This window comes from Papilio polytes, unplaced genomic scaffold (assembly GCF_000836215.1).
Source record: "Papilio polytes unplaced genomic scaffold, Ppol_1.0 DF824024.1, whole genome shotgun sequence".
Classification (NCBI taxonomy): domain Eukaryota; kingdom Metazoa; phylum Arthropoda; class Insecta; order Lepidoptera; family Papilionidae; genus Papilio; species Papilio polytes.
Genome location: NW_013525180.1, coordinates 2,647,493 through 2,666,624, shown reverse-complemented (window position 1 = coordinate 2,666,624; position 19,132 = coordinate 2,647,493). Strand labels below are relative to the sequence as shown.

The window sequence follows — 19,132 nt, the reverse complement described above, 5'->3', positions numbered from 1 at the left end:
ATTACCTTTCGGATAAAAAAAGAATTATCCAAATCGGTCCACTAGCGGCGGAGTTATGCCGTAACACACATAAAAAAAAAAATAAAAAAATAAAAATATACCGTCGAATTGAATACCTCCTTCTTTTGGGAAGTCGGTCAAAAATAGAACAATTGTTCTGAATATCAAAACTCAAAGCTTAGAACTTTAAAACAATTGAAAGTTTACAACAATTTTGAGTTTGAGTTGTTTTTTGTACAAGCATAAACTTTAAGGTTGTTTTCTAAAGCAAAGTCTACAAACAGAATAAATCACGTTATAGACGTTTAGTTTTTACTGAACATTTGAAATGTTCAGTTAGAACTGAACGTATATAGCTTTTAAGAAGATAGAACAATTGTTCTCAATATCAAAACTTTTAAATTTTAGCTTGGAAATTTAAAACAATTTGAAGTTTAGAACAGTTTTAAAGCGAAAACTTAAAGTCTTTGGTCCGTCGCTTCTGTTAAACATTTTTGTCAAAAGTTGCGGTTAATTGAAGACTTGTTCTCTAATAATTATGGCCGTGTTTAAGGTTTGATTATTGTTCCTGTCCTTTTTACATTAATATTGAAAATCTTAAACACCGAAATAAATTGTTATATGCAAATTTAATTTCCGAGAACGATATAACATTTCATTGCACTAAAGCTTAATTTAAATCTAATAAATGCATCGCATTTTCATTATTCTATGTAAATTTATTTATAGAACGATTTAGCTATAATTAGTGCTGTCTATATTTAGTACTGATTAATGTTTACTATAGTAAGACAAGTTTTTCTGACCCGGTAAGAGAAGCGCTGCTATGGCAATTCTCTCAGGAAATGTATAGGTATAGAAAAATTACGATAAGACAGTTATATAACAATAATCAAGTAATATTTTGACATTGACAGAACAACGCTTTCATTTTTTTTATAACATAAGGTGGCAAACGAGCAAGCGGCCACCGAAATCCATCGAAATTGAAAGCGACATCTGCTATCAATGATAGAAGCGTTGCTGGAGTTTCTTCCGCCACTTCTTCTCCCAGCGCTAACGCTTTCCGAAGTGGTAGTAATGTTAGACGTATTAATATTAATCAGATAGCAGCAACCGATCAAGTCGAGATTTGGCCCTCTCGGGCGTCCTTGAATCGGAATGCAAACGCGTATTGAGTGACAGCCCGAGCCGAGATCCCCTCTCGGGGGCCCTTGTGCCTAGTCACTCCATGGAGCGTCCACCGAAGCGATCTAAGAGCTCGGTGGCCTCCCAATCCGGTAATAATAACGAAGTAACGGGTCATGCCGAGGCTCCTGAGGGAGCCTTCGAGCTTAGTTACTCATAAACGAGGTTTAGGCTAAGCGCCATCTGCACTCGGCCACCTCAAGCCCTGTGAATCTGTAAATGCCTCTTCAAGGCAAGCAGTGGCCATTCAGTCACAAAAAAAATGAAAGCCACCGCTCCCCATAAAAATCCGCAATTGCAGATGCGTTCCCTACCCTTAATTGACGAAGGAGGAGATGCTCATAAAGAGGACATTTCCCCTTCCTATGCGTCTCCTCCACCGTCAAATCCTCTGTTCCTTTCCATCCATACCTCTTAAGAAAAGGGTGGAAAGGGAAACGGACTAAAATTCGGCCTCCGGCTCCACACTCATCAGACAAAACGCGGAATTGCTTCCACTTCACGCCTGTCTTCTGTGTGGTCGTGGTATTACACCGGGCGAGCTGGCCCATTCGTGCGAAGATGTTAAAACGGGGTCTACCACCGTTAGTGGGCACTGGTAGAGGCCGAACAGTGGACATTTACTTGGAGTTATACCCACCGGGTAAGATTATTTTGTCGGTTTACATAAGGTGACAAACGAGTGAGCTATCGTCTGATTCTGAGTCTGACCGCTGCAAACAAGTTATCTTTACGTTAACTATCTTGAACCAACCCAATCGTGGTAAAAAACCCATATCTTGAAGGAATTGATTAAGTGTACAGTAAGAAGGTATTTTCACTCACTATGGTTCACTTTCCTTTCTAGTCTAATTATCTTTCTTCAACTAAAAGTAAAGAGTAGAAAGACGGAGAGCACTAGAATTAGGTCTCCGATACTAACACTCATAAGACGAAAGGCGGAATTACTTCCACTTCCTTTAAGTCTTCTAGTCGTGGTATTGCACATTCCTAGTGTTGTTTAAAATGTTAAAAGAAACTGGATCTAACAATTTCCTTTTATATTGTTTACCTATATCTCATGGTTTTTTTATTTTATTTTATCTAATGGTTTAATTAGAGGAAACTGCTTAGTGGTAGGTAAAAACACATTTTTAATGCACTTAATTATTCATTTCAGTGAAGCAAACTGAGCTAGTTTACATATTTTAATTTATGTCACCGATCGACTGTGAAATTTGCCAGATTGTAATGGAGCTAGATATTAAAAGCTTTAGTTGCTAAAAATATATTTAAATTAGAAAGTATAAGACAAAGTCAACCAGTTTACTTTCAGATCTTTGAAAAAAAAATCTTTTAAGTCAATAAGCGCCAATAGGCTAATGGTTTGGGGTACGGACTACTGATCTTGCGGTCGAGTGTTCTAATCCCGCCATTCGACTATTGTGAACCATATCCTAGCACAAGACTCGAGCTTAATTGGGAAGGTTAAAGGGAATATTAGTAAATTAATAAAAGTCAACTAATATTTTAATAAAAAAAATATATTTGATATTTTATTTAAGACTAGCTGTTGAGATAAAAAAATAAGCCCATAATATGTCCGTCTATGTCAGCTACCCTTCAGTGAAAGTTCAGTCGAAATCGGGACAGTCCTTTTAAAGATTACCCGAAACAAACGTGGCATGCGGACAGACAGACAAAATTTTTTCATATACGATTTTTGTTATCAGTAACGCAAATGTTTCATAATTCCGAAATCTGGAAGTTTTCCTTTGATGTTACAAACAGAAATTACAATTTTATTATATGTATAGAAGATAAATTAAAGTCCATTACACACCGAAAAGTATGCTAAGTTGGGAATTAAGTTTTGTGTCCACCAAATAGTAAGTTAAAGTAATAAGTCTTTCAAGTTAAAACTTCTACTCATAAATTTTATTTCTCAGTTTGCAAATTTAGTTACTATCAAAGCTCATACGAGGAAAAAAAAAATTTTGTTGTCGATGGACGATTGGCTTTAAGCTTATCAAATTAAAAAAAAATTAATAAGAGAATAATTATGTCTGGTTTATTATTAGCATTTTTAAGACGGGTTTCATATGTGTTTTTTTAAATACCCGGCTTTTTGAAAATGAAACGTTAAAAACAAGTATTCAAATTTATTTGAGGCCGAAAATATTGCGAAATATGTCCATGTATGAAAAACTACAGTTAACATCAAGTTTTATAGTTAGGTAAATATTGTAAGTTAGTATTCGAAAATAAAAATTTATTTGTGTTGAAAAAATATCGAAAACAATTCGGTTTACAAGTAAATTATGAATGAACAATTCGTTGATGACCTCTAGCCAAAATTTGGTATAAAACGAATGTGAACGTAAAACATCATTCAGACTTGTAGTGTCTTTGGTTGAGTAAGCTAGCAAATTCTTAGTACATTCGTTTTAATACAATATGCTTCGATTTACTTTGTTCGCAATCTTCGTCGCCTCTGCTTCGGCAGTGTCCGTCATCTTTGAAGATGGACCATGTCCCAATTTTAAACCAATGTCAAACTTTGACTTCAGCGCTGTAAGTATTCATAAGTTTATAAGTGTACAGACGATTTCCACTGTTTAATAACTTGTATGAAAACATATTGAGATAACTTTTATTATTTTTGGAAAATTAAATGTATTAGTATATTTTAATACAAGAATATTACATGAATAGCGTGAAGCAACTGAAATTACGCCTTAGATTTTATGTAAAAAAATTTACAGTTATTATAAGTGAATAAAAAATAATATATCAATCTGGAATGGAATATGACAAGGAATAAACAAACATTTTTATTATTACATTTTAAATTCACATGTCATTTAATATAACATGTAAGATTTTTCTGGATTTTTCGAGATAAGAAACAAGAATGTTTTTTTAGTAACTAGAGAATAATTAATTTTGAATAGAATAGTGATGTCAAATTATTGTTTTCCTTAGTATGGTGGAACGTGGTACGAAATCGCCAAATTCCCAAACCCCTCTGAAGAAGGTGACAAAGCTAAATGTACTCTTATCGAGTACTTCGTCAAGGAGTTCAGAGGAAAGATGAAGTTCACACACGTTGTTGATGGCGCAAGAAAGTACATTGAGGGAGATCTTACACAGGTTTACCCTGGAAGCGGAAAAATTATGTACACTTACACATTCGGAGGTGCGTAACTCTATTTTACATGCTTAGGAGTGTATTTGTTTACACGTAAGGAGAATCAAACGCGTCTGTTGCCTAACCCACTGAATCGATTTTAACAAGCTAAATGTCATTCGATTCGTATACAAGAATAGTCATCTACCACTTGATTTACTGCAAGCGAATTTTAACATTAAAACAATAACAATATGGTTTACTTTCAGGTAAAGCGAAGAACACCTATCTATATGTAATGGACACTGATTACAACAACTACGCAGTCGCCTTCAGTTGCAGATACTTCAAGGACAGCGACAAACATCAATGTAATTAAGTTATTTATATTATCTATATTAATACTTAAGGAACTTTCGATACCAACATTTTATGCGTCCGACGTTGAAGGGAAAATGTCCCAATGTGATGCAACTTGTACATATCTAAAAACGCGTTGTTCAAACTTAGGGTAGGCTTTCGTTGGGCATGAACAGCAGATGAAGAATATTGGTGTTTTGTAGTACTTTCATAGTTGATGTACTGCAGGTTCGAACTAAAGAGATTTAAGACATTTCACGTGCCCACAGCAAAGGAAAAGAATAAGTTGTCATCGTCATTATTCCTTTGTGTTGTTCAAGAAAAGACTAGTAATTATTTTTTTTGTTCTTGTAGTATTGGCGTGGATCCTATCCAGGAACAAGGTTTTGGAAGGCAACGCGCTCGCCGCTGTGGACAAATTCCTTGCAGCAAACTCAAAGTTAATCAACACATCTTACTTTGTACAAAACGAGCACACGAACGAAGCCTGCAAAGCCAGAACTACTGAGGAGATAACCGAATTCTTAAAGATCTACGAGACCAACCCAAACTTAATTGATTAATTTTACTTCTATAACAATTTACTTTTACTTAAATAAATAAAGTTAATCAATTAAATGTTTCATTTATTTAGCAGTTCTAATTGTATAACTTCATTTAAAAAGTTTGTTCTTGCATGAACTTTAATTTAGGTAGAATAATACTTTTATTATTAGTATTAAATTGTGAATATTATCACATAAAGTATGTATATTTTTATGTAACGCAGTTCAGTTGTCGACATCTGTGAAATAAATTCATCTATATAAAATGTTTTATTTTTAACCTTTAGAATGTAAGAAAGTAAAGTAAAGTAAATCCAGCTCTTTGTATATGCAAAAACATCAAAACATTTTTATGATTATTACACGCGAGTTGTTACCCGCAACTTCGTCCGCGTGGTATTAGAAAACATACGAACTATATAAATTATAAAAAGCTACGTATCCCTCGGGAACCGGACACTTCTCGGGGATGAAGCTTATCTCATGTGTTCTCCAGACTTTGTTTTATATCTGTGCCAAATTTCAATAAGATATGTTGAACCGTTGCAGAATGATCAAGTAAACATTAAAAAAATAAATTAATGAATCCTACGGGAACCGTAACTATTCTCGGGGTAAAAAGTAGCCTATGTGTTCTTCCAGACTATGCTCTAAACCTGCGCCAAATTTCATGGAGATCCGCTCAGCCGTTTAGGCTACAAACTCTAACAAACATCCATCCATCTAAACTTTCGCATTTATAATATTAGTTAGAAGTTAGATTACTCGTGACATTCGCGAGTCAAAGTCCCTGGCAATCTTTATCCCAATTGCACATACATACATATCTCCTGAGAAAAGTCACCTGCTAAGTTATTTTGCTTTTTTAACTTTAATGGTATCTATGTAAGTTTACTTAATATTATATTAGTTGTAATGTATATATCTTATATATGTTTATGTTATATATTAAAAATATATATATTAAAAACCTTTCTGTGTATGTCTTGCTTCTCCTATCCCACATGGTTGCCTGGAATAGATCGCTCTTAGCGATAAGGCCGTCCTCGCGCAATTCTAGTAATTACTTTTTAAGCTTTGTTGTTTTATTTGGGCTAAAAAATTAAATAAATATAAAAACCAAAAAAAATTGTCCATTTACTGAGTAATCGGATTTAAACGCATATGTATTTTAAAACAACAAAATAAAAGATCCTAGTAACGTAAAGGTCGCATTATAAAAGATTATCAGGAGTACAAATGTAAAATTTAAATATTAGATAACAAGATTAACAGTTGGACTCCACTGTAGAATCATCAAAACAAAAACCCCAAATCTAACTTTTTTTAGATAAAATAGAAGACAAACGTTTTAGCAATGAGAACCTAAGGCAATAATTCGCCATTTTGTTTTTTGCCTGATTTATTTGAATAAGCAATTCTACGACTTAATAAAAGGCTACAGTAGGATATAAATTGAAAGATTGGCAAGACAAATTTTGTTATGAAAAACAAAATTACAATCAAAGTAATATAAAAATTTTAAAATCCTATTTTAGTGCTTCGCTTACGTAGGAAAATTCTTTATTTAAAATGTCAAGTCACTGGGCCCAGTAGTATGTATGGCAGTGGTCAGTCAGTTATCTTTTTCTTTTATATTTATAGACCTGAACAAGTAAACACGATATAATATAAATTAAGGCTGGGAACACACATGCATATGTCGGCTACAGGCTTGTGTGAACGTCAACCTGATATACAAGTAACTAGCACGTCATATATTGTGACTACGTGTAAGTTGACGGAGGGTACGAGGGGGGAACGAAAAAGGTCATAACATTGATACCCAGTGATAGAGTCCGCTTTAACATCTTTACACGAATGGGTCGGCTCGCCCATTGAAATACAACGAGCACATAGAGACAGACGTGAAGTGGGAGCAATTCCGCGTTTCGTCTGATGAGTGTGGTGCCGGAGGCCAAACTTTAGTCGCTTTTCCTTCCCGCCCTTTTTCTTATAAGAAACAGATAGGAAGGCAACGTGGACTTGACCCTGGAGGAGACGCATCGGAAGGGGAAATATCCTCTTTATGTGCGTTTCCTCCACCGTCGATTAAGGGTAGGCAACGCATCAGATATTGCGAAAATCTATAAGCATCGGTCACTTCTCCATTTTTGATGGATTCAGGTAGCTCCTTGCTTGTTTGTCACCTTATGATATTAAAAAAAAAGTCTTGTATTATACGATCTCGTTGACATTTTAGTAGCATATAAAAGCGTGGCCAGTACCGACACTTTACTAGCATGAGTACATCCGCTTCAATAGTCTATAGATTGGTCCTGTCAATACTCGTGTACAACTTTCAATCGGGTAGATTACAAAGCGGAAGCGTTTAGAGCGAACCCACACCTTTGACTAAACTATCGCACAACTGTTTAGTCGCGCTAACATTTCTATGTGCTTATGTGGAGGCACACTACTAGATTTTTAGTAGCAACATAACAGTTGAATGGACTGCAAAACAATCGACAATCGTCGGTCTTACAACATCAGTTGTTTTGAGATAGTTTAGTCAAAGGGCATTTTTTCTATTCCTATGTCCCCAAAGTGGGGCAGAGTGCGTCCACAGTACGCCGCCAGCTCGCTCTGTTTTGGGCTCTGCGTTGTATCTCGGACCATGACAGCCCGATTACCTTCAAGTCAAAGGGCACGCTAATCAAAACAAACAAATCCATTTCACTACAGGATTATTTTATTCACATATTTTATGACTTTAACTATTACTGCAATTCTAATACCAGAATATTATGTATGTTTAGGTTATGATTGCAAGCTCGTTTCCCACATGATATAAAAATCTTGTCTATTACAGCTTTTAAGTCTCCATAAATTTAAAAACAAGTCCAAAATTGCTTTGATGGTTCAATATCGACTATTGAGGAGTAAAATTCAAAGATTAAAATTGTAAAGAGGATATTGGTTGGTATTAAATAATAAATCTTATTTAAAAAATACAAAATATTTTAGATTCTATTAATGCTAAAACATTTGGATTTTCTCTAGCTCTATTTGAATGCAAAAAATTAAAAGCTTTTTGCAGTTTTGCCAATTTGAGATGTTTAAAGGCATTTGCATTTATGTTAATCATTAATATACATATCTTTCAAATAATTATGTTAAGTGGATATTATCTTATTAGTGGTAATCTGAATAAGAAACAAATCTATTTCTATGTAGTGTATTATTATATTGAAAACTATAGTATTTTGCTTTTTTATTGCATGACGAAGATAACTAAAAACGAAGTATACTTCGTTGACGATATTTTACACACACAATAATAACAAAATGCGACTCTATTCACAGTTATTCTTTGTCCAGTCTCTAGAGAGAATACTTTTTTTTGTGCTTTAATTTTTTTACTACATTATTCTTAGTGGCCAGTATTTTTGCAATATGTAAATGACTACCAAAGAGGTACAATAAGCAAATTTAGTCAAAAGATGCTGTCAACATTTAATTTTCATTTGACATTTCCTTTTGTTAATAAATTAAAAATGTTGTTTATAAATTAAAATCTATTATGTATAATTAGTAATTTTGAAATTCAAACTTCTGTCATGTTTTAAAGCGTTTACAGAACAGTGCCTCAGTTGATATCATCAGCTACTGCTCATTTGTCAAGTATTCAATTACCTTCAAGTTTGACGTTGGCGAAATAGTCAAAATAACGCTGGGGGCCCAATCTTCATTAAAGGTAGAGAGAGAGAGAGAGAGAGAGAGAGAACAGGGTATTTAAAATTCCTTATTTGATTTGATTACCTTGTTTTTAAGTAGCTATTACATGCTTTAATGTCGTTTCAGTGTACGGTCGTTAGACTTATAGTTTAAATTTCGATTATGATTTAAAAATTTTGTTATCGACGTTTCAATCTACATTATTATTTATTTCAAAAACTTTCAAAAGCTAGTGTTCTAAATACGTCAATTAAATTTTAATTCATCGTATTAAATTGTGAAAGGCTGAAAGGTTTATTTAAATGACAGTTTTCATTAAAAATGTTATCAACTATTCATAAATAATGCATATAATCGAATTAAATTTGTATGAAAGCAAATGCCGTACTTAATAGACATGTATCGTAGTGACGAAACAAACACGCAGGGAACAATTATGAACTATCGATATTCGGTTTAAATAACATTTATCGAACTTAACTAAATTTAGAGGACAATTCTAGTATTGATTATAATGTACAGAATATAGCGATGTCAATAATAATAGCGAAATACAATTCCATTACGTACGGCTGTAGTAGTAATAAATATTTACTTTTTCTTTATTTGTAATAGTTCTGCAGGTCATTATTAATTTGAGAAAACAGTATTTTTTTTAATTCATAAGTTCATAAATCTATCAATTCCAACTTCTGTAATAATAATAATCGAAAAGATTCCATCGCTGCTAAATTGTCAAATGAATTATGAAGCTAATCTATCTTATTTAGATAAACGATAGTTGGAAAAACTTATTAGGGCCTGTCCCGCTACTGGCTGATAGAGACTTAGATAGCTTAAAAATGACGTCATTGTCAGATAAGGAAACAAAATTCGATATTTCCATCACATATTTTACTCGTTGGATTGGTATCAGTCAATTTACAATTCGGTGGGACAGATCATAATCTACTCACTTTTAGGTATATATTTACTGCGATTTTTACAGTATTTATTTCAACGAAAGTGATGAAATATTTCGAAGCTACTATCACCATCTATGTTCAGATTATGGACAACTCGAGCAACTACGCGGTCTAGTAAAACTGTACTATTTTTAAGGAAATACCACAGATGTCATTTAAAAAAATATAAATATGTTAGTGGGAGCCTAATTTTACTTCTTATTCCTTACTTATAAAAGTAAAAATTTGAATAGATGGATGTTTGAGTTTGAGGCCTAAACGTCAGAACAGATCTCGATGAAATTTGGCATGGATGTAGACGATAGTAGGAAAGAACACATAGGCTATACATATAAATACATTAGTTAATTTTGTTTTTATGTTTACTCGACAATTGCAACAGCTCAACATTTCTTATTGAAATTTACCACACATATTAAACAAAGGTTTCCGAGGAATTAATGATTTTTTTTGTTATTCGTATGTCTTTAATAATGTGCAGACGAAGTCGCGGGCAATAGGTAGTATTTCATATTACAAAAAAAAAGATATAGAATCAACAATGATTATAATGTTAATACTTTCTTATTCTTATTAAAATGTACATACAAATAAACATTTGTTTGATGAAATATACGAACAAGAAACAATATTCACGTAATCTACCAAAAATTGCTTGTAAAGAAATCTGTTTCGAATTTGCTAGTATAGGCGCAATTTTGTTCTGAGAATTCTTTGAGCACGAAGGACTGTCTGTGTTCAGCGAGCTCCGAGTATTTTGAAAGGGAATCCTCTACTTTCTTCAGAACGTCTCCTTGAAGTTTGTCCTTGCTTCGGGCCAAAACCCAAGTGAATACTAAAAACAGAAATAGATTATTAAAACCGTTAAAGAGGGAACTGCGGAAGTTATAAAGCTTAGACTAGAGATGGTCAGAGTTGTTAGCTCTTATTACAAGAAGGCCAGAGTCCATTTTGGGTTAATGCTTTTATCTAATTAGTTTAAAACAAGATTACATTTTTAAATCAGTTTTTGTAGTAATAGTTACTAGTAATTAGTTTTCTTTGAGCATCTCTATGTTCAGGCATCATTGATCCATAGTTCCATGGTGTTTGTGGTATCACAGTTCCATGGTATTTGACCATAAATAGGTGACCATAAATACCGTAATGTGTACGTTGCTTCTTTTTCAATGTCTTGCAAGTGTAAGCAATAGCGTATCCATCGTAATCCGTCGATAGAATGAAGAATGGAAACTGTAGAACTTTATCTGAAATGAAAATGTCCAGTTAGTTTTTTTTTACTAATTTAAAAAGGTGGCAAACCGCAATTGTATATGCGTTGCCTGCCCTTAAAGATCAGAGCAGGAGACGCATATATGCGGGATATTTCCCCTTACTATCAGTCTCCTATACCGTCAGATCCACTTTCCCTTCCCATCTATTCCGTATAAGAGAACGGTGGGAAAGGAAAGGGACTAAAATTAGGTCATCAGCTTCACACTCACCAGACGGAACGCGGAATTGCTTCCACTTCACGCCTCTCTTCTGTGTGGTCATGGTACTCCATCGGGCATACCGGCCCATTCGTGCGAAGATGTTAAAGCGGGCTTTACCACTGTTACTTTTAAAAGGTAATTCTTTAATTTCATGTATCATACCTCCATCTTCATGGCTAACGATGAATTGCGCTTTATTACCAGCGTCAAATGTTGGATCAACCCGAGCGAAATATGACTTCTGAGTGCGGTTGCCTTGGTCCAGATCAACATATTTCTCCCTAAGAGTATACCCGAGATTGTCCTCTTGGAAATCTAAAGTGGCGCAGTCGTAAATTGGTCGACCATCGCTTGCATAACTCGCCACGTTGTACCAAAGACCTGAAAACTATAGGAAAATACACGGTTGCTTGATTGGTCCAATTGGCCAGCATTTGACAAACATATGCCGAGGATGATAATATAAATGGTGAGGACAATAATGCGGATCCCTATATGATGACAACCAAGTATAGAAGAAGGAACTAGATAGATCCAAATTCCTAATAAGATACCACAAGATTGTACCTTACCTTACCTTTCACATAAATGTTTGATCAAATTTCCCAAGATACTCCCAAAAAGACTTCTCGAAGCAAGAAGAATAAGTATTTATAAAGAAGTAAACGATATGAGAAGACTTACTTTAGTGTAATCTAAATTCTCCTGTAACTTGACATTTGGACATTCTCCTGGTAAAGTAAATTCAGCGGTCAACACTGAACTTATCAAATACAGACAAAACAGTAATAATAGCATTGTTGTTACTATAAAAAACAAGTGCTCAGTACGAGATTGTCGTATAGAATGATGATTGGGTCGCATCCCACGCGATAATTATCCAATGATATGACCCCAGTCTGCTCGTAAAGACGATTTACGTTGAAATTGGTCTTTGAATTGATATATGTAGGGTGACGTTTAAAAACATCCTTTGAAATGTAATGGTTTGTATATTTCTGATTTTATTTAAGGTAAGATTTTAACAAAGAAATTAGAAAACTGGTAACAACTTCCCATTTGTAGCTTCAACTAGAATCAAAATGCTATAAATGAAAATGTAGGTGTATGTAGTCACAGTACGTGTAGTACCGTCTAGGAGACGATAATGATACAGTACATATAACTAAAAATACAGTTCCACGTGTACATTAGTCTAGTTATTATTTTCCCTACTAAAACTATATTTAGCAGTATCTATAGTTATTCACTGGAATTGATATAACATAAAATAAACAATAAGATAACCTTTAACTATAATATCAATAACAAACCTCATATTCTGTCAGATTATGTTACCGAAGCCAGTGAAAAGAACACATCCATCAAAATGAAAACAGTTAAAGCTATTGTATTTTTAATTTGTTTTGAGTGCGTGTATAGTTATTTTACATTACCAGGAAGATGTCCTGAGAATGTCGAATTACAAGATAATTTTATCCTAGAACAGGTTTGTAGAAACAATTTTCATGTCTATTTTTCTATTAACTCTGTGGTTTGTAGATCTTACTTCTTACTAATATTATAAATGCGAAAGTTTAGATGGATGGATGGAGGGATGTTTGTTAGCGTTTGTAGCCTAAACGGCTGAACGGATCTCCATGAAATTTGGCACAGGTTTAGAACATAGTCTGGAAGAACACATAGGCTACCTTTTATCCCGGGAATAGTTACGGTTCCCGTGGGATTCATTAATTTAATTTTTTAATGTTTACTCGATCATTCTGCAACGGTTCAACATATCTTATTGAAATTTGGCACATATATAAAAAAAGTCTGAAGTACACGTGGGATAAGCTTCATCCCGGAGAAATGTCCGATTCCCGAGGGATACGTAGCTTTTTGTAATTTTATATAGTTCGTATGTTTTCTAATACCACGCGGACGAAGTCGCGGGCAACAGCTCGTATATAATATTTTCTTTAATGAACTTTGTGTTTTCAGTTCGATAAAACCTGGTACCAGGCCTACCATTATTCTAGTGATGGTCAACTTCTAAGCAATTGTTCGACGGTGGAATTATTGTATAAACCGACTGGGATTTACGTTAATATTTCAAGGGTAGATCTTGGTCTTTTCCACCGACAAAGTATCGGCCAACTGAAGCTTGTTACACCCAAGAATGGAGTTTCATCTAATTTTGAATTAAGTTTCACATTTGAAAATGCACCTCGAAGATGTAAGTGAATTATAGAATAGTTAAAGTTATTGTCCTAAATACAGGTAGCCAATTGCTTTGTCACCTTTTGATATAAAAAAGAAACTTTATAGTTTTTTTTTATTTCAGTGAAAGTAAGAAGATACCCATACCAAGTTCTGGCAACTAACTACAAATATTATGCGACTGTATATACCTGTCAGTATAGTCCTCTGATAAACAAACATTTCAGTAAGTAGCAAATTTCAATTTAAGTGGTCCCTAGAGACAGGTTAATCACATCAAATCTCCTCTAAGAGCACTCGTAAACCTTTGAATAAACTATCACACACCTGTTAATTCTCCCTTTGATTCTTATTTCTAGTTGTGCAACTAAACAGTTGATTTGGCTGCGAAACAATCGACAATCGCAAAACTATTGTGCGATAGTTTAGTCAAAGATATGCGCCCGCTCTAGGATAAACTTATCCACTCTGACTGCAGTCACAGTATTAAAATTCTCTTTCAGTTTATGTATGGATCCTGTCCCGTAATCCGACGCTAAATGACGTATCTAAGGACTTGGCTCTAAAACCTCTGAAACAACTTGGTATCAACCAGAATGACTTGGTAAAGGAAACTTGGTCGAAATGTTCACCCAAATATTACGAATCACAGATCACCGAGCCTAGGACTTTCAGATACTCTGTTCCAATATAAATTATTAGTAAAGAGTTTGAACAAACTTTCTTTTACTTCTTGTTATTTTTCTGATTATTATTGTTTATGTACAAAATAGCTGATTTGTTAAGCTATCTGATTGGTTTATGCTTAGTTCTCTGACCAAATATGATTCCGTAATCTGTACCGACCCCTTTGGGTTACAGTCTTGAGGTATTGATGTCGTGGATGTGACTAAATTATTAAACTAAAAATTGTCATTTGTTAGCTTATGAGTTATTTATTAGTCACAATTCATCGTCTTCTTCAATAACTTCTTCTGCATGTACGTGGGCAGTCCAATGGTGTTCACATTTTTCTTCATTTTGATGCACCGTTTCTAAATAAACTGTACTAGCGTATGGTATTTTATTTATCTCTCGATACGCCGTCTCCAGAATTTCAGGTGATAGAACATTTTCTCTTGATAATATCCAAGCTGAAACTGATGTTTTATCTATTATATGGAAGTAAAGAAAATATGCAATTAGTTAGAAGTAGAAAGAAATGGATAGGACATTATACAACGATAATGTTAAATAACTGAGTTCAATGCTAATTATTTGCTATGAATATCAATAGCAGAGCCTCGGTGGCTCAGTGTTTTAGAACTTGACTTGTAATCTGCAGGTCTTAGGTTCGAATCCCGCCACGTACCAATGTGATTTTCGATTTTTCAAATTTTCATACGTACATAATTTACCCGACGTTCTTATGGTGAAGGAAAATATCGTGATGCAACCTGCACAGTGGTAGTGCCCGCTTTAACATCTTAGCACGAATGGGCCGGCACGCCCGGTGTAATACCACGACCACACAGAAGACAGACGTGAAATGGAACCAATACCGTGTTTCGTCTGATGAGTGTGGTGCCGGAGGCCTAATTTAAGTCCCTTTCTCTTTACCACCCTTTTCTTATGAGAGGATGGGAAGGGGAAGTGGATTTGTCGATGGAGGAGATGCATAGGAAGAGGAAATATCCTCTTTATGTGCGTGTCCTCCTCCGTCGGATAAGGGTAGGCGACGCATCTGCAATTGCAGATGTCTATGGGCAGCGGTCGCTTCGCCATTCTGGCGGATTCAGGTGGCCGCTTGCTCGTTTGCCATCTTATGTTATAAAAAAAAACATATCGGCGAAGAAATTCAAAGATATGTGTGAAGTCAACCAACCCGCACTGGGCCAGCGTGGTTGACTATGGCCTAGTCACCCCTCAGGGTAGGCTCCGAGCCTCTCGATGTGAACATACAGTGAGATGATGATGATGAATAGCAAGTGTCTAGATATTTTAAAGGCTACATCTCCGAACTGTAGTATTAAGTATTTAAAAATAGAAGAAATTGACTTCTAACTACGTATTTCTCCATGTAACATTATAACGTCACTATCCTGTTGATAATTCTTCATTATTTCTACTATGCAAATCTTTTGTATTGCATTTATTTGCAAAAGATTTAAAATATATCTTGAATACTTACTGTATTTGATATCAAGTGTCTCATTATTTTTGCATCCATACGCCACTGCGTAGTTTGTATAGTCCGTTGCTATTATTGACATCGGTATGCTCAGGGGATCTGAAATTAGCAAAGAGTATTCTTAGGACATCAGGTTTCTTGTATTCTTAAGTAAAATACATTGAAAATGTTTTTTTGTATCAGAATTTATATTATTCTTTACTAAAAAAGTAATAAAGCATTGACAAAAGTTCTTTAAAATAGAAATATTTTAGACTAACTTTCGCCTGCGACTTTGTCTGCGTGATATTAAAATATAAAAATGTAGCCTATGTTACTCACTGATAACGTAGCTTTTTAATGGTGTAAGAAATGCCGTCAAGATCATAAGTTATGCCGTCTTTAATTCGTTTTTGATAATGTACACGTCACAAAAGTACACATACATGGAGATATTAAGAGACGCACACCTTTGACTCAATTATCGCATATATGCGATTGTTTCGCAGCCAAATAAACTGTTTAGTTTCACAAAATCGAGTAGTGTGCGCACCTCCATATAAGATCATAGGAATCAAAACGAGACTAAACGTTCGTTTTGGTTCATGCTTGCGAACGATCTGGGTAAATAAGTATTACGTACCTATGTTACTCTTTTTAAATGTAAATATAGCGTCATTCCCTGGTGCATATGTACTGTTAACGTGAAGTATATAATGTATATCGTTCCTGACGTAGCCGTGTTCTATTTCTATTCTTCTACCGCATGCTTGAAACCTTTTGTACGCACAATGACCGAAACCTTCGTACCACATTGGGAATCTTTCTATCTCGTACCAGTAACCTAAAAACTGAAAACGAATATTTAATTTCATAAAAAAATATTTTTCATTCTATCTATTCTTCTATCATACTAATATTATAAATGCGAAAGTTTAGATGGATGGATGAATAGATGGATGGATGTCTGTTAGAGTTTGTAGCCTAAACGGCTAAACGGATTTCGATGAAATTTGGCATAGTCGTAGAGGATAGTCTGGAAGAACGCATAGGCTACTTTTGTTTTTTTTAATTCCACGCAGACGGAGTCGCGGGCGAAAACTGGTACTAATGCAATAAAGAGTAAATACCCACTAATTTTTGGCGTAAGACGTCAGCAATCACAGCATATTTTTTAATAATTCTTTCTTTAATAAAAAGCACTTACGACACCCATTAGGCAAATAAGTTAAAAAAAGAGCTTCATGTAGGAGCGGCACCATAAACTACAAGCTGCCAACATCAAGCAAGGATAAAGGTAAAGGTTTTTTGACATTTGCGATTGAGAACTCTGACAAATGTAAACAATAAAATATAATTTCACGCGGATGAAGCCGCACGGTAATAGCTAGTAGTAAATAATATTCTATGTCGTCGAAAAACAGAACGGAGAACTTTAACATTTTTAACACCTTAAATACGCTTTTATTTTCCACTAGTTTTCTCCCGCGTGTCCGTCCGCGTGGAATTAAAAATTACAAAAGCCTTTGTGTTCTTCCAGACTATCCTCTACATCTTTAGCAAATTTCATCGAAATCCGTTCAGCAGTTTAGGCTACAAACTCTAACAAACCATCCATCCATCCATCTTAATTTTCGTATTTATAACATTAGTATAATTTACGATTATAAAGATGTCTGAAAAACAAGCGCTAGGTATGAAAAATTGCTCACTCAATATTTCCATAAGTGGAACGTTAAATTTTCACAAGGAAATTTTCACATACTTTTAAAAATTGTCAAGTCAAATGCATCTAGAAGAATTCTACTCATCTTACCCTTTCAATATCAAATAACTTAACAGTTTCCACTTCAACACATGGTCCGAATAATAACACTTGATTGATGCTTAATTTTAAATGAACCAATACAAACAACAATAAAGTTGAACATCTTACAGCGTTCATTTTGTCAAACTATCTGATATCTGATTCAGATGAGATTGTCCTTATCTGTTGATAGTGATATCGGGTTCAGATTGAGACGCCCCGTATTTTGCAATAGATATCTTATCTTTCAAACTTTCACTAGATGTACAGCGGTATGTTTTGATGTCCAAGGAATGCGATGGTTCTGGGTAGCGTATTTTCACAATTATGTATAACTAGATTTCGCCTGCTCCGATCGCACGGGGTTTAAAAAACTAAAGTATGTGTTCTTCCTGATTGTTCTTTACATCTATGTCAATTTTCATCGATATCATTTCAACTTTCGCGTTTATAATATAAGTGAGGGCAGAGGAATTTTCAGTTATTTGCATTTAATTTTTTTATTGGTAATATCAACGTAATTGTGCTGAGGGTGAAATATAAATAACTCTAGCCTTGTAGGTGGTGAATTTAGAAAAATCTTACTGTTAAACCACTTAGTTACAACTGGCTACAATTTCAAGTCAAGTTTGGGCTGTATTGATATACTAGCTGTTCCCGTGCGGCTTCATCCGCATGAAATTATGCAAATTTTATTTTATTGTTAACATATGTCAAATTATCAATTGCAGATGTCAAAATGACTTGCTATCTTGATGTTGGCAGCTTGTACTATATGGTCTCTATCCCACATGAAGGTTTTTTCTAATTTATTCATCCCCTAAGTTTGATAGCGTGAAAATATATAGTCTAAAGCATATCCTGGAAATTTCATATTTTTATATTTAATGACCCTCATTCTTTGTTATTTATTATGGTCTTTCTAATTTTACATAAGTTTTTTTTATAATATTAGGTGGCAAACGAGCAAGCAGCCACCAAAATCCGCCAAACTGGCGAAGCGACCGCTGCCCACAGACATTCGCAATAGCGGATGCGTTGCCTACCCTTAATCGTTCTACCGTCAAATCCACGTTCCCTTCCCAGCCTTTCTACTAAAGTTGGGCCTCCGGACTCATCGGTCAAAACGCGGAATTGCTCCCACTTCACGCCTGTCTTCTCTTCGATAATTTTGAAAATCAATATACACTGCTCTCTTAGACAAAGTAACATTTAATTATCGCCATCGCTGAAATCGCTAAAAGTAAAAAATCTATGGAACTGACAAGAAAATTATATAAATCACGTGCTTCTCACGTATTCATTCCCGTGTGTTTTTTCGATTTTATCGATTCTACAAGCGACATCGCTAATCGAAAGTCACTTTGTCTACAGGGTCTGGTCATTTTAAACAAAATATTTAACTAAATAATTTACTTCATCTATCTATACTATTATAATAAAGCGTAAACACACACTTCCTTGTTGCCTAAGATGTCATCAATTACAGCATATTTTTGAATATTTTTTAATAAGAAGCCCTACACTTACGTCACACTTTAGGCTATATATTTCTACGCCATTAAACTTGGGGGATAAATATTTTAGATAAAAACCCTAATATGGGAAAGAGACC

General features: G+C 34.5%; 4 protein-coding genes across 4 annotated transcripts; 2 read left to right on the top strand and 2 right to left on the bottom strand.

Annotated features, from left to right (window-relative positions):
- The first annotated feature begins 3,552 nt into the window (after nt 1-3,552).
- On the top strand, nt 3,553-5,468 carry LOC106101117 (insecticyanin-B-like). Its single transcript, XM_013280234.1, has 4 exons — nt 3,553-3,741; nt 4,153-4,366; nt 4,567-4,668; nt 5,012-5,468. Exons 1-4 carry the CDS (start codon nt 3,625-3,627, stop codon nt 5,218-5,220), a joined length of 642 nt encoding a protein of 213 aa, XP_013135688.1. The 5' UTR covers nt 3,553-3,624; the 3' UTR covers nt 5,221-5,468.
- A 4,984-nt stretch (nt 5,469-10,452) lies between these two features.
- LOC106101209 (insecticyanin-A-like) lies at nt 10,453-12,546 on the bottom strand. Its single transcript, XM_013280367.1, has 4 exons — nt 12,044-12,546; nt 11,522-11,747; nt 11,027-11,131; nt 10,453-10,719 (listed from the first exon to the last, which is right to left on the bottom strand). Exons 1-4 carry the CDS (start codon nt 12,221-12,223, stop codon nt 10,526-10,528), a joined length of 705 nt encoding a protein of 234 aa, XP_013135821.1. The 5' UTR covers nt 12,224-12,546; the 3' UTR covers nt 10,453-10,525.
- Nucleotides 12,547-12,663: 117 nt separating this feature from the next.
- Nucleotides 12,664-14,281, top strand: LOC106101211 (lopap-like). Its single transcript, XM_013280368.1, has 4 exons — nt 12,664-12,848; nt 13,343-13,577; nt 13,686-13,787; nt 14,065-14,281. Exons 1-4 carry the CDS (start codon nt 12,729-12,731, stop codon nt 14,253-14,255), a joined length of 648 nt encoding a protein of 215 aa, XP_013135822.1. The 5' UTR covers nt 12,664-12,728; the 3' UTR covers nt 14,256-14,281.
- A 25-nt stretch (nt 14,282-14,306) lies between these two features.
- On the bottom strand, nt 14,307-17,655 carry LOC106101212 (lopap-like). Its single transcript, XM_013280369.1, has 4 exons — nt 17,527-17,655; nt 16,354-16,561; nt 15,732-15,830; nt 14,307-14,700 (listed from the first exon to the last, which is right to left on the bottom strand). The coding sequence occupies exons 1-4, from the start codon at nt 17,653-17,655 to the stop codon at nt 14,504-14,506; spliced, it is 633 nt and encodes a 210-aa protein (XP_013135823.1). The 3' UTR covers nt 14,307-14,503.
- Between the last annotated feature and the right edge of the window lie 1,477 nt (nt 17,656-19,132).

Excerpts from the sequence above, each read along its gene's own strand:
- LOC106101209 (XM_013280367.1), bottom strand. The coding sequence starts at position 12,223 with ATGCGACCCAATCATCATTCTATACGACAATCTCGTACTGAGCACTTG. Across the intron at positions 11,748-12,043 it reads AGAATTTAGATTACACTAAA|TTTTCAGGTCTTTGGTACAA; the intron begins GTAAGTCTTCTC and ends ATTTTCCTATAG. Across the intron at positions 11,132-11,521 it reads CGTTAGCCATGAAGATGGAG|ATAAAGTTCTACAGTTTCCA; the intron begins GTATGATACATG and ends TTTTCATTTCAG.
- LOC106101117 (XM_013280234.1), top strand. The coding sequence starts at position 3,625 with ATGCTTCGATTTACTTTGTTCGCAATCTTCGTCGCCTCTGCTTCGGCA. Across the intron at positions 3,742-4,152 it reads CAAACTTTGACTTCAGCGCT|TATGGTGGAACGTGGTACGA; the intron begins GTAAGTATTCAT and ends TGTTTTCCTTAG. Across the intron at positions 4,669-5,011 it reads GGACAGCGACAAACATCAAT|TATTGGCGTGGATCCTATCC; the intron begins GTAATTAAGTTA and ends TTGTTCTTGTAG.
- LOC106101212 (XM_013280369.1), bottom strand. The coding sequence starts at position 17,655 with ATGAACGCTGTAAGATGTTCAACTTTATTGTTGTTTGTATTGGTTCAT. Across the intron at positions 16,562-17,526 it reads AGTTATTTGATATTGAAAGG|TTTTTAGGTTACTGGTACGA; the intron begins GTAAGATGAGTA and ends ATTCGTTTTCAG. Across the intron at positions 15,831-16,353 it reads ATTTAAAAAGAGTAACATAG|ATCCCCTGAGCATACCGATG; the intron begins GTACGTAATACT and ends TGCTAATTTCAG.
- LOC106101211 (XM_013280368.1), top strand. The coding sequence starts at position 12,729 with ATGAAAACAGTTAAAGCTATTGTATTTTTAATTTGTTTTGAGTGCGTG. Across the intron at positions 12,849-13,342 it reads ATAATTTTATCCTAGAACAG|TTCGATAAAACCTGGTACCA; the intron begins GTTTGTAGAAAC and ends TTGTGTTTTCAG. Across the intron at positions 13,788-14,064 it reads TCTGATAAACAAACATTTCA|TTTATGTATGGATCCTGTCC; the intron begins GTAAGTAGCAAA and ends ATTCTCTTTCAG.